This window comes from Protomyctophum bolini (genome assembly GCF_963924005.1).
Source record: "Protomyctophum bolini genome assembly, chromosome: 19".
Taxonomy (NCBI): domain Eukaryota; kingdom Metazoa; phylum Chordata; class Actinopteri; order Myctophiformes; family Myctophidae; genus Protomyctophum; species Protomyctophum bolini.
Genome location: NC_137880.1, coordinates 22,727,708 through 22,743,801, shown reverse-complemented (window position 1 = coordinate 22,743,801; position 16,094 = coordinate 22,727,708). Strand labels below are relative to the sequence as shown.

At 41.8% G+C, this 16,094-nt stretch overlaps 1 protein-coding gene across 1 annotated transcript in view; it reads right to left on the bottom strand.

Annotated features, from left to right (window-relative positions):
* Positions 1–1,798: 1,798 nt before the first annotated feature.
* Positions 1,799–16,094, bottom strand: part of mei4 (meiosis-specific, MEI4 homolog) — a gene marked incomplete at both ends in the record, with an annotated part of 70,482 nt that continues 56,186 nt past the window's right edge. The window contains 2 exons of the mRNA XM_080791425.1: positions 1,799–1,971; positions 2,453–2,561. Of these exons, the coding sequence (XP_080647551.1) occupies positions 1,799–1,971; positions 2,453–2,561 (282 nt within the window). The remainder of the gene's footprint in view (positions 1,972–2,452; positions 2,562–16,094) is intronic.

The following is a 16,094-nucleotide window of genomic DNA, read 5'->3' as shown; positions in this document are numbered from 1 at the left end:
ATGAACAAACCTACGGTATTTTGACCCCCAGGGGTTAACTGGGGACAGGGAGGAACTGCTTATATGGTCAGCACACTAGTAGGGAGGATTATCACTTTGAATTAAGTGTGAACTGAGTCAGTCTCTCTCTCTCTCTCTCTCTCTCTCATTAGCAGGCACAGCACTATCCCTCTCTGTTTCTGGCGCCCCCTACTGGTACTAATAAGTCATATACTCGTGCTCATGAACGCAGATACATAGATACGCACGGACATTGCTGGCTGTAGGAGTGGTTGCACCACTCAAAAAGGGTCCAACTACAGTTACAACTCAGTGGCTAAAATGTACATCTCTGGGTGAACAATGCAGTCACTGCAACGTTTTATGGAAACCTGGAGTCGGCGTTACCAAGTTATTGTTGCACATGTGAAGTTCCTAATCAGAGAAGGTATAGCACAGTATGTGATGAAGACATACTTTTCTCCTCTGTGTCCTCAATAAATGTGTGGCATTGGCAGCTACGAGTGTACTGTGGGGCTATACATTTATTTTCATTTAATTCTTTATTCTGCCATACGATGGCAACACAAAGTCACAAACACACCACACTGTGACCTTATGTAGATTGGCTATTTTTGGTGCAGGACTCGTCACACGAATACGTACAAATCAGGCTCGACACTCTCCTGTTCGGTTGTTGTGTCTTGGCTTCTAGTGTCAGCTAGGTCCTCCTCGTCTCACAATAACAGGGCTTGAGCAGAGCTCTGACAGGGACCCTTGCTTTTCTTTTTAGCCTTCCAAACATGTTCAATAATGTTTATTTTTGTAAACTAGACTTTAGTGTTGTCAGTCACTGTCAGCATCTCTGTGACAGTAAAGATCACAATACATGACATGACCGCGGGGTATGTGTGCGACTCCAAAGCATTGTGTACAGCTAGTGTTGTGGTTATAGGGTCTGTGTGCGACTCCAAAGCATTGTGTACAGCTAGTGTTGTGGTTATAGGGTCTGTGTGCGACTCCAAAGCATTGTGTACAGCTAGTGTTGTGGTTATAGGGTCTGTGTGCGACTCCAAAGCATTGTGTACAGCTAGTGTTGTGGTTATAGGGTCTGTGTGTGACACCAAAGCATTGTGTACAGCTAGTGTTATATCGGGACGGAACAACAGTCCTCCCACGTCTCCAGAGTTCCTGTACTGTACGTCTACATGCCGTAAACGCAACAGTTCATCTAACTGATCTTTCAAAAACAATATCAATCGATTTTAATTAAAAAAAATGTATTTGGTATACAGAATGTAGATGTGTGAAATGTGTGAAATCTCTGTACATTTATACCATAGATGAGAAAATAAACCGAATCATCAAAAAAGCATGCTTTTCGATATCTATCTATCGATAGTTGTGAATTCTAGTTGTGAATAGTTGTGAATTCTAATTATAAATATCACACACCACATTTCACTGTCAAACTCAAATTCACACACATTTTCCTTTTTTCCCTTTTTTAAATTGATATAGGAAATCTAAAAATCACCAAAAAACAAATTGACAGTGCCCGAACAAAAGTTTACCTTTTAATTGTTTTATAAATGCTTATAGTATATATATATTCTAAAAAAAAAAGAAGAAGAACCACAAAAAATGTGGGCCCTACTTAAAATTCCTCAATCACACAGATAATGCTCTTTAACCCTAGGTGGTACTGGTTGGGGGCAGAGAAGAAAACGCCTATCCTAGTTGATGGCTTATGCTACTGTAGGTGCTACAGGTTGGGGAGAGAATGAGGGCTATGAGGTGGTACTGGTGGGGTCCTATGCTATGTGGTCAGGAGAGGGACTATGCGCCACATATAGAGGCTAAACAGAGGGAACTCATCTGCCAGCAGGTAGACACGCTGCTCCAGGCTGTCCAGGAGTTCTTTCTGCTGTGTTGTGGAGGTCCAGGGCTGCTGGTGGCTGAAGTTCCTGGAGCCCCTCGTCCTCCCTTGCCCTGCATCAACCGTTATTACACTTATTTAACTCACAGCCTGCCACTAAAACCCCCAGCGCTGTCGACTACCACCACTATAGACAGCGCTCTATTTCTCTTGGAATACTCTGCCGTTTCCAGTCCCCCCAAAACTAACGTGAAAACGAATGTGATCATCGTCTATTTAAGAGTCTTCAGAAGCATGTAATATTGAGCCGCTAACATCGGCGCGTTGTTCAATTCAGCTCAATCTGAGCTGGATCTATTAATACAATTTTTTTTTTAGGTAAAATCCTAAATTGGTGTATTCACTTTTCTGCCCTACATATTTCTACTATCTACATATTATCCTCAATATACTTTGCTCAGCCAATCAAATCATCGCAATGGGTCGATCAGCCAATCAAATCATCACTATGATTAACAAAAATACACAAAGCTGGGAGCTATAGTGCCCCTCAACAAAATTAATGAAATTTTTAAACTCCAATAATGAACTTGCCTGGATCATCTGGTATTTGCAGGAGAAGCTGCTCCAGAATCCAGAAGAGGTAGATGGAGTTCTCATACTGACTGACAACAAACTGCTGGAGAACTGTGCTCTCCGTAACCTAAAGATATAAAACAAATAAGCATAAAAGACATTTAAAGATCATAAAACAGTATTTGTGTAAGTAGTCTTTTATCTTATTTTCTAAGAGAGTCCAGTTTGAACTGACTCTGTAGGTCAGTGGTTCCCAAACTGGGGTCCTTGAGGGAGTTCCAGCTAAATGATAGTTTGTAACCAAATGGACCCTTATGGGACTGTAACTCTGAGAGTGTACAAACGAAACCTAATAGACCCGTTAGGGTCCATTTGTACACTCTGAGTTAAATTAACATAAATTTTACTATATAAATTGGGGTCTCAGAGATAGAAATGCCATTAAATGGGGGTCTGTAGACTAATATGCATGTCAAACTGGGGGTCCTTGAAATTAAGCGGGTTGAGAATCATTGCTAGAGACGTAAAAATCTTCTCTTATGGGGGTCCCCTGGCATATCTTTTCAAATGGGGGTCCGCAGGCAAATTCGTGTCAATTTGGGGGTCGTTGACATGAAAAGGTTTGGGAACCACTGCTGTAGGTCACACCTAGATGAGGATGCAAACATATTAAAAGCAGTTTGGACAGAAACAGTAGAAAAAGTTTGGGAACCACTGATCTACGGCAGTGGTTTTCAACCCTTTTCAAATCAAGCTCCATTATTTATTCGGCATTTGAGCCACGGACCACCATTTGATGAGATTTTTGCCTCTCAGACAAATAAAGAATATGTTTTGTTATCGTTCCATGCTGTATTGATGTTGGTACTGTACCATTAGGAGAGACAGGCAAACGATCAAAATAACAATTATTTTACATTCTCTAATTCTGTAGACTTCTTGCAAATTAAGTAACGCAGATGTTTAACAATACTTTAACTCTTGATAGCGTAAAACATTTTACACTCAAGAGTTAAAGATCTACAGTGTATAAGGGTCCATTTGGTTACCAACATTCCATCATTTAGCTGGGGACCACCTGGAACCCCCTCAAGGACCACTAGTGGTCCCCGGACCACAGGTTGAAAACCACTGATCTAAGGTAAAAAACCCTAGTAAGCTTAGGAATCAATAAGGAACACAAATAAGAGGGCAGTTTATGCAACAGGCCAATAAAGAAAAATAATGCCAACGCTCCATGCTGCGACTTTGCAAGGATTTGGTTAGATTTGTACACGCTCAAGAGTTCATTCAATTAACTTCTCTTCTCTTCAGTGACAAAGTGAGTAGATAGAACAACAAAGGTGTCAGACTTTGCCTCAGTGCGGGTAGTGTTTGCCGAAAGGCACTGGTTGAAAAATAGTAAAAGCTGGAAAAAAGAATGGAAAATTTTCCAGACGGATAGTAGTCTTTGGATGCAGAGAATAAGTAGTTTCTTTATTCACCTTTTTTACAGACCAATCATCAACACTGAAGAGCAAAAGTATATACAGCACAAAAAAGCCAATCTACAACCTCACAACACCTCTCTTTGCTATATTTTCACTACTTTGCGTGATACTGTTTTACAATGTACAATTGAATTTAGAAAGAAATGTTGAAATATGGAGATACAATGTTTCTGCCTGACAACGATATATACAGTAGAGTAATATGCAGTAATATACAGTACAATCTTTAACTTATTTGTTTATGAAAGCAGCCTCCTCTGTGCATTTGCAAAGTCATATCCATACAAAACCAGTGCACAGATCACATAACTTCAAATGTCTTTCAAAAACTTCACTATATCGGCAGTTGGTCCCCAATATTACGTTAGTCTGGTATTAAAAATAATAATGAAAAAATTAAATAAACCACCCAAGAGTAATGAATACAAATCACAGCCATCGCACTCATAAATCAATATAATTATCACCTAAGGGAAAGAAATAACAGCCGAGAATTGAATGTGATCACATTAAATGAGACAAACTCCTAGCAGGAGAGAGGATGGCATAGGACTCTACAATGCAAAGGATTACACAAATAAATCAATATTAGAGCAATGTAATCCTCCACAGGGGCATTAAGTGTAATAGTAGAATTATGCAACTGTGTGTGTGCATGCGTGTGTGTGTGTGTGTGTGTGTGTGTGTGTGTGTGTGTGTGTGTGTGTGTGTGTGTGTGTGTGTGTGGAGGTGAGTGGAAAGATCAGGTTGAGGAAATACTTCCTGAGAGTGAGTACTCCAGCAGACTTGATTAATGTATTGTGCCAAATATAGACGACTCTGATTATAAGAAGACCCCCATTTATCAAGACTCATTTGTGGGAAAAAGAACATTGAAAGTCAAATAGTCAAGTCCCCGATTATAATACGACCCTGTATTTTAGGATATTTCTATAGGAAAAAACATTCAGGCCAATAGGGTAATACTTGCACCGGCCCTGCCATTTATCAAGGAAACTGGAGGCAGTCAGGCTCTTTTCCACCAAAATAAATGTGGTTCTTCCAACCTGAATAGTGACACGCCCACTTTGGTTCCCACTCCAGGGCAAGAAGAAGTATTTTTTAGTTCCTGTTGTGAACCAACTTTTAGAGGTCTGAACCAATTTGGTTTAACATGTGTCTATTTTATCATGAACATTAGTGCTGACCAATTATATGAAGATATGTTGAAAAGTTGTGAAATGTACTTAAATTCCCCCTCTGGGATTAATAAAGTATATCTCATCTCATATTATTATAATAATAATTATTATTATTCCCAGGTGCTCCAGGTACACAATGCACATGATGGCACGCACGCACACTCCAAACAGCATGATTACGGGGATTGACGCCATGCTGTGGGGACTGGAGAACAAACAGCCACCTGTCAAGACTACACATTGTACACAAGGTTCCGGCTATTCCAAGGAGACCCGTGGAAGTATTATTCATGGCAATTCATAACCGTCTTGAGCACCGGCCGTCTCAAATGGCATCAACAACAACAGACACAGCCGTTGATTCATCTGCAGCAGATCTATACCAAGGATTGGTATAGATCCGTACAATATCTGAGTGCTTTGAGGGGGGCAAAAACATTTTTTTAGGCAAAATCGTGCAGCCCTAGCCCCATGAAAAGCTATAGTTTATAAAGTGGCTGCAGCTGCTAGCGCTGCAATTGTCCATTATTGAATTCTATCAATTACTTTTTCCATTTGAATAATCGAGCCACACACACACACACACACACACACACACACACACACACACACACACACACACACACACACACACACACACACACACACACACACACACACACACACACACACACACACACACACACACACACACACACACACACACAAATAGTTAATTTACATTTTGTTGCATAATGGTTTCTTTTCTAATCTCTCCATTTCTTGGCCAGACATGCTATTTTTAACGGACAATACTACAGAACCGAAGGTCGAAATGAAAGGAAGCGCGGAGAGAACCTCCACGTTTATCAATGATCAGGGGATCGATCTGGAGATAAATATCCTGTAACTACTTGAAAGGTAAGGTACGAAGAATCGCTGGCAGGAGCTGAATTGTTTATGTATACTCTGGCAGAGAATGAGTGAAGTGGTCAGATGGGTTGTCAGAGTGTACAGGACAACCTTTTACTTTATTTTTACACTCAACGGGGAAGAAAATAACCCTAAAAGTTTGTCCGCTGTACTCCATCTATGATACCCCAAATGGAGTTGAGGGGGTTAGTCTTTCTCAAGGTTGTCCTGGTAGCTTCTGTTGTTGTATGCCAATATTTGACACGGAAGTTCTCACCTCTAGGATTCTGAGACTTGAGGATACCTTTGTCAGCAGGACAGCAAACACGTTCACTGTTCACCGTCAATCAGAGCTCCAACCCAGCTAGTGCACTGTCCGTCCCGTATCAGGAAGATCACTGCTGAGGCAATTTCAAGTGGGCACCCAAAACATTGCCAAACTAAAGGTCACACGTCAGAGACAACAAACTGGCTTTGTATGAGCTGTTGAACTAAGTGCAACTGCAGAAGATTTTACAGCCTACTATAGAACATTTGTGATTTTACAACGCACTATAGGCCAAAACATGAAGTGGCCTGTTATAGCACCACTATGAGGCCACTATGAAACATTTTATGTGGAAAGTCTTCCTTGGCCGACTGAGTGGGTGCGTGCAAAGTTTCATGCGGTTCGGACCAGCGGTGCCCAAGAGTAGCTGCTCACAGACAGATGAACGGAGGAGTGAAAGCATAACCCCTGTATAAGCTTACCATAATCACAGTAAAGTTTCAAGTGACTCCCAGCCACTTCAGTTCGGCACAGCTGAGGTGTGACAGCTGACCCTCATTGAGAGACACTAATATTATTACTAAATTATTATTACTTAATATCAATGTCTCTGTGCACTAACACAAGCGATTGAGTTCAAAAGTACCTGTGCAATACATTATGGGTTTGTGCATACCATGCATGTGTGCATTTTTACTACCAGCTGGCCTAAGCCTACCAAATTTATTTATTTTACAGCAGATTTTACTTGAATGCATTGTTCTGGTAACTGAGTGCAAAAAAGTAAAGAGTGTCAGACTCAGTCAGAAGTTAAAACGTTTTGCACATCTTGGATTATGTGTTCATAGCCCAAGCTAGCATGTTTCCCCACAGCACTCGCCGATTCATAGACGAGAGAGAGAGAGAGAGAGAGAGAGAGAGAGAGAGAGAGAGAGAGAGAGAGATCTCCTGGAACTGTATGCAGCGCATCACATAGCTCCTAGGTTCTGTAGCATCTCCAGAACCCTGATTATAGAGGCGAGACCAGAATGGTACTAAATTGCCCACTTGATAATTATTACAGATCAAACACAGAGCCAAGTAACCCCAACAGCCAGAAACGGAGAGATGACAATCTCAGCCTTGCCGGGGCTGAGAGTGACGGCTATGGAGCTCGATAAACGGAGAGATGGACAGAGAGAAAGAAGAGAGGGGAAGAAAGCAAGACAGGAAGAGAGTTAAGGGGCATACAATGATGAGTCAGAGACACATGATGAAGACAGAATCTGTGAGATAGCAGTGGTTTTCAACCAGTGGCATGGGGACCACCAGTGGTCCTTGAGGGGGTTCCAGGTGGTCCCCAGCTAAATTACCCCTTTGGTAACCAAATGGACCACTTTGGTTTAATTTTACACTCTCAAGAGATAAATTACTGTTAAACATCTGCATTATTTCATTTACAAGAAGTCTACACACAATTCGAGAATGTAAAATAATTGTTATTTTGAATTTGGGTCTATTGAGGCTAAATCTCATCGAATGGTGGTCCGTGGCTGAAATGCCAAAAACATTATGATTTGAAAAACGGTTGAAAAGCATCGTGAGATAGAGAGATAAGGGACAGGAATGAAATGTAAACAACAGCCTGCTGGCTACAGAGAGGCAGATGGAGGTTCAGAGAGGGACAGGCGGACCGAGAGCACATAATGAGAGGAGGAGAAACGGAGAGAAGCCAGATAGAGATGAATTGATGTAGAGGAAGAGAGCAGGGCAGGGAGAGAGATGAAAAGCAAGCCGGAAAAACAACAACAACAACAAAAAGGTTAACATGGGAGAGCCGGGCGGGTGTAAATCAGAGAGAGGCGAGATACCGACATGGAGAAAGGGAGACTAGGGCTGGACAATCCACCCAAAATATATCGAAACCGAACCGAACAATAATCGTGCTCATGTATTTATCATGTTAATTGAAAAATCTATATTTCCAATACATCCATCTATAAATGTGCCACGTCTCTGTATGTCTGTAATCTGTAATCGACGTAATTTGAGAACCGTTCGCCCCACCAACTTCAAATTTGACGCACACGTTCCACACCACCACAGGGAGTGCAGTGCCCGGTGTCGAGTCTGTCGGATACACCGTTGTCCAGAACCAGCACAAAAGCCTCTGCCCGGGCTCTGGACCTGATGGATGCTTACAGGTCTGTAACTCTGATCGTGAACAAAGCGTTTGTACGTCTCAGAGTCAAATTAAGATTTTACAGTGTAGTTTGTGGTCCCAGAAAAAAACACTGTACACTTTTATTACAGACGAGTAAGGGTCTATTCATTGTGATATATTATCTGGGAATGCGTCTATACGTTGTTCATTTCTGAAACTCTTGCACCCCGTGTATTAAACATAACGATGGAGTTGGAAATAACTTAACTGCTATTTTCCAACATATAGGACGTGTTGCACGGTGAAGTACTGTATAAACGAGGCTGAAGTATAAAGGGGGAACGGTGGCACAGTCGGTACTCGGTAGTGTTGTTGCCTCACAGCTATAAGGTGCTGGGTTTGATGCCACTGGGGACACCGTGGGCGCTGGGGGTGTGTTCTCTCCTCAGTGTCCATACCCTGGGTGGAGTTGGCGAAAGTGCCTTTCTGTGTGTTGTTTGCATGTTCTACCCGTGTCGAGGCTTTAGGATTTAAAAGGCTTTTTTTCTCCAATCATCCTCAGGTCTGAATGTGTTAAACTCTCCCTAGGACGGACCATTTAGCCAGGAGTCAACACACATGATTAAAGTATAGTGGTGGAGTGGTTCTGACCTCCACCTCCACCTCTAGACCAGAATGGTACAGTACAGTATGTTTGTTCAGGTTAATTGAACAATTGTTATCAGTGTGTGGGCGTGCAAACCTTGCCCCGCTCCATTCTCCTGTTCACCGCCTCGGAATTGTGACCTTGGCCTTTTGGAACCGAAAATGTATCCACTTTAACCCTTGGTCCTCTCAATTCAATTCAATTGAGCTTTATTGGCACGAGAAAACATATGTTTACATTGCTAAAGCAAGTGTCAAAATACAATAAAAACTGTTGGCTGGATGGGAACCAAGGTTGCCAGTTCGAAACCGGGCTCCCCCAGAGTTAGTGTCAAAGTGTCCTTGAGCAAGACACTGAACCCCACTGCTCCCGATGTGCTGGTTGGTACCATGGTTTCCTCCGGCATTGGTGTTTGAATGGGTGAATGTAATGCACAATCTATGTATAGCGCCTTGGATAAAGGCACTATATAAATGCACCATTTACCATGTAGAGCTATAAATGGTGCAGTTATATAGAGCCTTTATTCAAGGCGCTTTACATAGAATGTGCATTACATTCACCCATTCACACACACATTCATACACTGATGGCAGCCGAAACCATGCAAGGCACCAACCAGCACATCAGGAGCAATTAGGGGTCTCGATCAAGGACACTTCGACACTAACTCTGGGGGAGCCCAGGTTCGAACTGGCAACCTCGCGGTCACCATCCAGCCACTCTACCCCAGAACCACCGCAGCTATGTCACATTGCAACGTTATATACATGTTATACAGGATATAAAGCTTTTTTGAAACAAATGTTTTTGCAGTAATTTTGGGACAAATAGGATTTTTTCTCAAAACTATTTAAATAGTACACAAAAAAAACTCAGATTTAAGATGTGTTTAAAGGTAGCATCTCTGTTTACATGTGCAGTAGGTCTACTTGGTACAGGTACCTTAGGGTGGTTGTATTCCATTGGCTAGCCTTCTTTTGTCACAACAGTTAACAAATCTTGCTGCTGTGTTTGACCATTGTTATATTTCTCCCAATAGGTATGGTTTTTTTGTCGTTGGCCATAGTTTCAAACTGGCGTTGGGTGTGTGTAATCTGTGGGAAGTATGTGTCTCTGATGTTTTGGTATAGTGGGCCTCTCCCTCTCTCACTCAACGGCCAGTCTCTGAACATTTGTATGCCATTTGTACAGCCGATCTACACCGCTCATGGTGTGTTGTGAACTCGTCAAACAAACAACTTTTGTTTGATTATCAAAGCGGAGGACACTGAGGACAGCATTATGGTCATTACCGTTGTATAGCAATAATTGTTCATTTTCCTTTCACGTTTCACGCCAATTCATCTGACAAGCCAGATTATCCTTATATTTACAACCACACACTGACAGACAGGGCTGATTACAATACTGGGGATCTACTGATGTGGGAATTTATGCAGATTTCAAAGTGTTTTTGATTTATTCAGAAAATAAGCTCCGCTTGGGGATTACACCGTTATCCCCATGTTAAAATGAAAACAAACAAATTAAGTTATTTTAAATAACCAAAGTTGTTAAGAAAGAAAATAAGCTATTTAGTAGAACCTAGATTCGGTTCTGAGAACAAAATATAAAACAGCGTTTCAGAGAGAGAAACAAATCCAAAACCTGATTTGGATTTTCACATGACACAGACTTTATATAGTTCTTGTATAACTGAAAACATCCATTAGAGATGTTTCGCGATGTGGCCAAGAAAAAAACAGACTTGCGGGCTGGAGCTAGTGAACTGGTACTGCAAGTATATTTCATGTTTTTTTTCTCTTCATATTTCATGTTTCATGTTTCAATTTTTGGCCTAATGGTGGTGCTGGAGGAAAAGTTAATAAGTTCTGCAAATGTACCCCTTTTTTCAATACGACCTGCCATGTGAAGCCTCCTGTATAACAGAGTGAGAGAGGGAATGGGAGGTCCCATGAATTCAGTGCCTTTTCCTTTCCAGCAGCTCTGCTCTGCTCTCTGAAAGTGAACGGGAGATGATGCAGCTTTTCAATGGTTGAGTGATCTTGAGAAGGTCTTTGCTGATCAAGGTGATTCGACTCAGGCGTGAAGATGAAGGTACAGTATATACAGTGCAACTTTGATGTGGCCAGTCAGTGTCCAACACAAAGTCAGATAATTGCTTCCTACCAGAACAGTCAGTCACACTGGTGACTATTCTCTATGTTCCTTGCAGGTAATTGTACTACACTAAAGGTTTTGAAGAAATCTAAATTGGCATGGCAGTCCTAGGATGAGAGCAGACTGGCACTGGCAATGAACCACCCTGGCCTAACTATTACATTCATTCATTGCAAAGCAATATACTTTTTTTGAGTTCCATTATGCATTAGCCTGGTAGAACCACTCTCCCTGCTGGACAACATTTGCATTCTGCTAGTTAAGGGTGAGTCTGGGATCTCTCAGGCAGAGACGATGTACAGTACTCCGGAACAATTCTGTCCGGAGCGATATGCGGCTGTATGGGGCCGCTAGAGGTGGGATCAACGCGAGACTTAAGACATATTGAAGCTGTGCCACAGCACAATGTAAACACAACCTAGACTATACAAGACTATACAACTCAAAATTATTATGGAGATCAGATTTTTGTCCCGCTGCTTCTGGGTTCATGGTTTCTGCCTGAGAGATCCCAGATGCAGGCAGGAGGGAACTTGTGAACTCAGTACTGCCGCAATCTGGCGGAGTCAGGTTAATTATGCATTGCTCTGCAGTTAATTGTCAGTGCATACACAGAGGATTCTGCAACATTTCGCGTGTCTGTGGCCAGAAGCACCAACGATTGTTTGAAAACATGCCTGTGTACAATTACATGCTTACTGTAAATCACTCTGGATTAAGTCTGCCAAATGCCTAAATTCAATTGTAAATTGCAATTTTGCAGTGTGGAAATACTCAATTACAAGTAATATCCGGAAATCAAAATGTACTTGATTAAAAGTACAAAGGTATGGGCATCAAAATGTACTTGAAATATCAAAAGTAGAAAGTACTCATTATGCAGAATGTATTCATCAACACATATCATTGCATTCATCTTATGGTGTGAAGTCTCTCTTAAGGTTTCATCTGTATTCATCAACACATAACATTGCATTCATCTTATGGTGTGAAGGCTCTCTTAAGTCGAACTGCACTAACTTGAACCTGTAAATGTGTGAGGAAGATGAAGTTAAATGCCACACAAGTGGGATAGGTAAACGAACGCTACTGCACTTATTTACTTCCCTGAGGCATGACCCAGATATTTCATGGCCAACTTTAATGATTAAAACAAGTAGCCGTCATCTTTAATCTATCACACATTTGTCAAGTACTTCTAAATCAATGGCTTTAGGTTCTACTCTGCTGAGAACAATGTAATTCTTCCAAGGTCAATACCTTTGTCAACGTGGGTTGGACAAAAACTAATCTCAAAATATTTCCAGTGCTTTTTGGGGGGAAACCCCAAACACTGTACATAGTACACATAGTACATGCATAAACTTTCCTTAATGATTATATCTCCTTTCAGTATTTATTTATGATGTATTTTCTCTATTATTAAGTTTATTGTATAGCCGATAGCGGCCAATTTGTATTGTGTGTGGGGGGCGGGACGGGGGTCCCGAGACATGGCCAAAGCATTTCTGGGGTTCCACAGCCAAAACCATTCAGAACCCCTGGCCTATATAACCTTACCCTAACGGGCATTTTTTATTTAAATGGTAAATGGTGCATTTATATAGCGCCTTTATCCAAGGCGCTTTACATAGATTGTGCATTACATTCACCCATTCATACACCGATTGCGGCGGAAGCCATGCAAGGTACCAACCAGCACATCGGGAGCAACTTGGGGTTCAGTGTCTTGCCCAAGGACACTTCGACATGTAGACAGGAGGAGCCGGGATTCGAACCGCTGACCCATGGATCATTGGACGACCTGCTCTACCTCCGGAGCCACAGCCACCACTCATTCATATGAATGAAAAAGTGTGCAATATATATATATACATACATATATACACACACACACACACACACACACACACACACAGTTATCTTTTTGACCGAGGCAGTCAGTTGCGAGAGCTGAAAGCAGAGACAGTGAATGAGCGAGACAGGAGAGGAGGCGAGAGGCCAACGCAATGCTCCCGTGGGAGTAGAGAGGCTCACCGCTGACAGGAAGAGAAAGACAGAGGTAATAATGTTACAAGAATCACACCCACGATTCCTCAATCCCCACAATGTAGGCTCGCAGAGACGGAAAGGTTGATTAACAATAAGAGACAAAGCCACCGTTGCATTTCAGATTGAACTGACTGGTGGTAAAGTAGTGCTCGTTACTACTGTTAGTGCAAAGGGGAACAGAAGCATACCGTCGCTGTAAATGCCTACATTCACTCCATTGTAACCCAGTTTCTTATTTCCATTTCCTTAAAGATAATTGTGGTTTTGGACCTGGACAAGGTTTCCAACCGACAGCAACACTATTGGTTTTATATAGCACGGTGCCTTGGACCTTTTATGAATTTAAATTAGCACAAAACCATCAAAGCTAAGCTTCTTAGGAAACCACAAACTGCGGATTTTAATTGCACATGAAGGCTGCCATGCAGGTACAGTAGATGTGTTAAGAGTGAGACATTCTCCAGCATCAATGGAGCACTCAAAGAGTGCACAGTGTAAAATCTAATTCCATGCGTGTGTGTGTGTGTGTGTGTGTTATTAGTCTGCCTTTGTCATGAAGACACAGTCGCCAGGAGTCACTGAAGGCCACATGGAGGTATTGTGATTGTTCAAATGGCGCCATCAATGGCTGACGCCAGCTGTGTATAGTCAGGAATGGGATTATATTGCCAGCGGCGGATGAAGTACTAAGAAATATTTAACTTAAAAGTAGAATTACCTCAATGTAGAAAAACTTAAGATTCCATGATCCTGGTGAATCATGTCCATTCTATGGGAAAAAAGGAATATTTAATTATACGATATTCTAAATACACTTTTTTTCCCACCAGGATGCTGGATGGTTTGATTCACACACACACACACAAACACACACACCTCTCTCTCGCTCTCCTCTGGTCTCAATGCTCCTGGATCAATGTGAAAGAGTACAGTACTGTGCCAGCCTGTATTTTGGCAGATGCAAATAACAGCGGGATCGATGCATGCTTGGGTGCACCCCAAACTGGCACAGGGGAATCTCCTATAGGCTGTACAGGGATGGATGAGCCAACCTAACACTGGTGGCTGTTGATAAGGCATGACAACAATTATTATGGCCAATAAGAGATGTTTCTACCGTCAAACCAAACTTATCTTCTTCTATGCAACGGTATAATCTGTTCTCCTATACGGCATTGAATGTTGCCAAATTCTCTAGATGGGTGCTACAGCAGAATGCATTTAAAGTGTGCATACGCACACTTTAAAATAGGACTGGATCTAAAAGTGCATGTGTGTGTACAGTGTAAACACCCTTTGAAAAGCCTGGTGTAGCTCAGCCGTGACTACGTTAATGAGAACCCCCCAGATTTGTACTGTATGACATTGGGCCACGGACCCCCATAGCTCTGAGCGCACAATACCCCATAACTCTGAGAGCGCGTACACTACACCATAATAACTCAGACCATACAAATGCAATGGCTCCAGTTGTACCCCTCTCAGAGTTGGAGATTTGTAAGGGTCTCTATTTGGTTCACATTAGGGATGTCGGGGGCTAACCGGCGACCGTTAAGAAACATCCGAATATTCTTATCAGCTTTAACGGTTAATTTGAATAATAATAAATACGTGTTCTGATCTTAAATCCCTTTATTTTAGATCGTTTTTAGTAATAGTACAACATAAACATTACAGAGACTGTAGTTGTCACTGTACAATACTTTAAAACAGTCGTCATGTTGTACACATGCCTAAAATTGCTCTTATTTGCGCCGCCTATAGCTTGTCACACTCCAGGCTGCATGAACAGCGCTCGGGCTCGGTTTTCTGCCCCCTCAATGTCCCAAAGTTCTCTGTTGTACTTCAATGGCTAGTTGGCTACAACGGTAGCTTTGCTGTAGTCAAAATGTAAGCGAGTGACAGCGAGATGAGATTACCACATGTCGACCGTATCAATGCAGAGACCTACTTGGCATTATTAAATCCATTATTGGCCATTTGGCCTGGAGGGAGAACGTTTACAGCCGCTGCCGCTTCCTCCTCCTCCTCCAATTCATCTCCCCACACTGGCTTACGGCTATCAAGTTAGCCATGTGCTATCGATGTTTGAGGGTTTTCTCGTCAGCGAAAAGTCAACAAACAGAACACAGTGACATGCATGCTGATCTTCCTTAATAATAAAAAAAGGCTTAGCCAATGCGTCCAGTGGCTTTATAGGTATAGGTTGCTCAGATCTGGACTGGATTTATTTATGTTTTGGACTAGAACCGGCAGACCTCTGTATACTGTAGACGCGCAGATGCATGCATGCAGATGCGATACGTTGTTTATTGATGATTAAGCCTACAACAATTTATTTATATTGTTAAATGTTGCTTTTTAGTTTGTCTTTTAAAAAAGGAGCATAAATAAATGTATACCATTCGTCTACCAACTTTAATTATGTAGCCTATATACATGCATATTACATTTGGGGTAGCCTATTAAAAAATAAAAATAATCAACCACTATCCGTTAATGACCTGGTTAATCCTGTCGGCTAACCGGCTGGGAAATTATCCGTTACCGACATCCCTAGTTCACATTCCGACCAACTATCGTTTCTGTATTAACACAATTGGTGCCGGGATGCCTTCAAAATAGGAGCTCTGGGGTGCCGGAAAGACATGGCCGCTTGTGAAGATATATCCTTCGGGACAATAAAGATTATTATTTACTTTGAAGCCGTTGTTAATCCTTGGTTCAATATTTTTTAAACCCACAAAACAGACTTTACCAGTTACACTTAAAATGTTTTCTAAAAACTATTATATCTACAAGCTCACAGCGTACCCGCATTGCGAG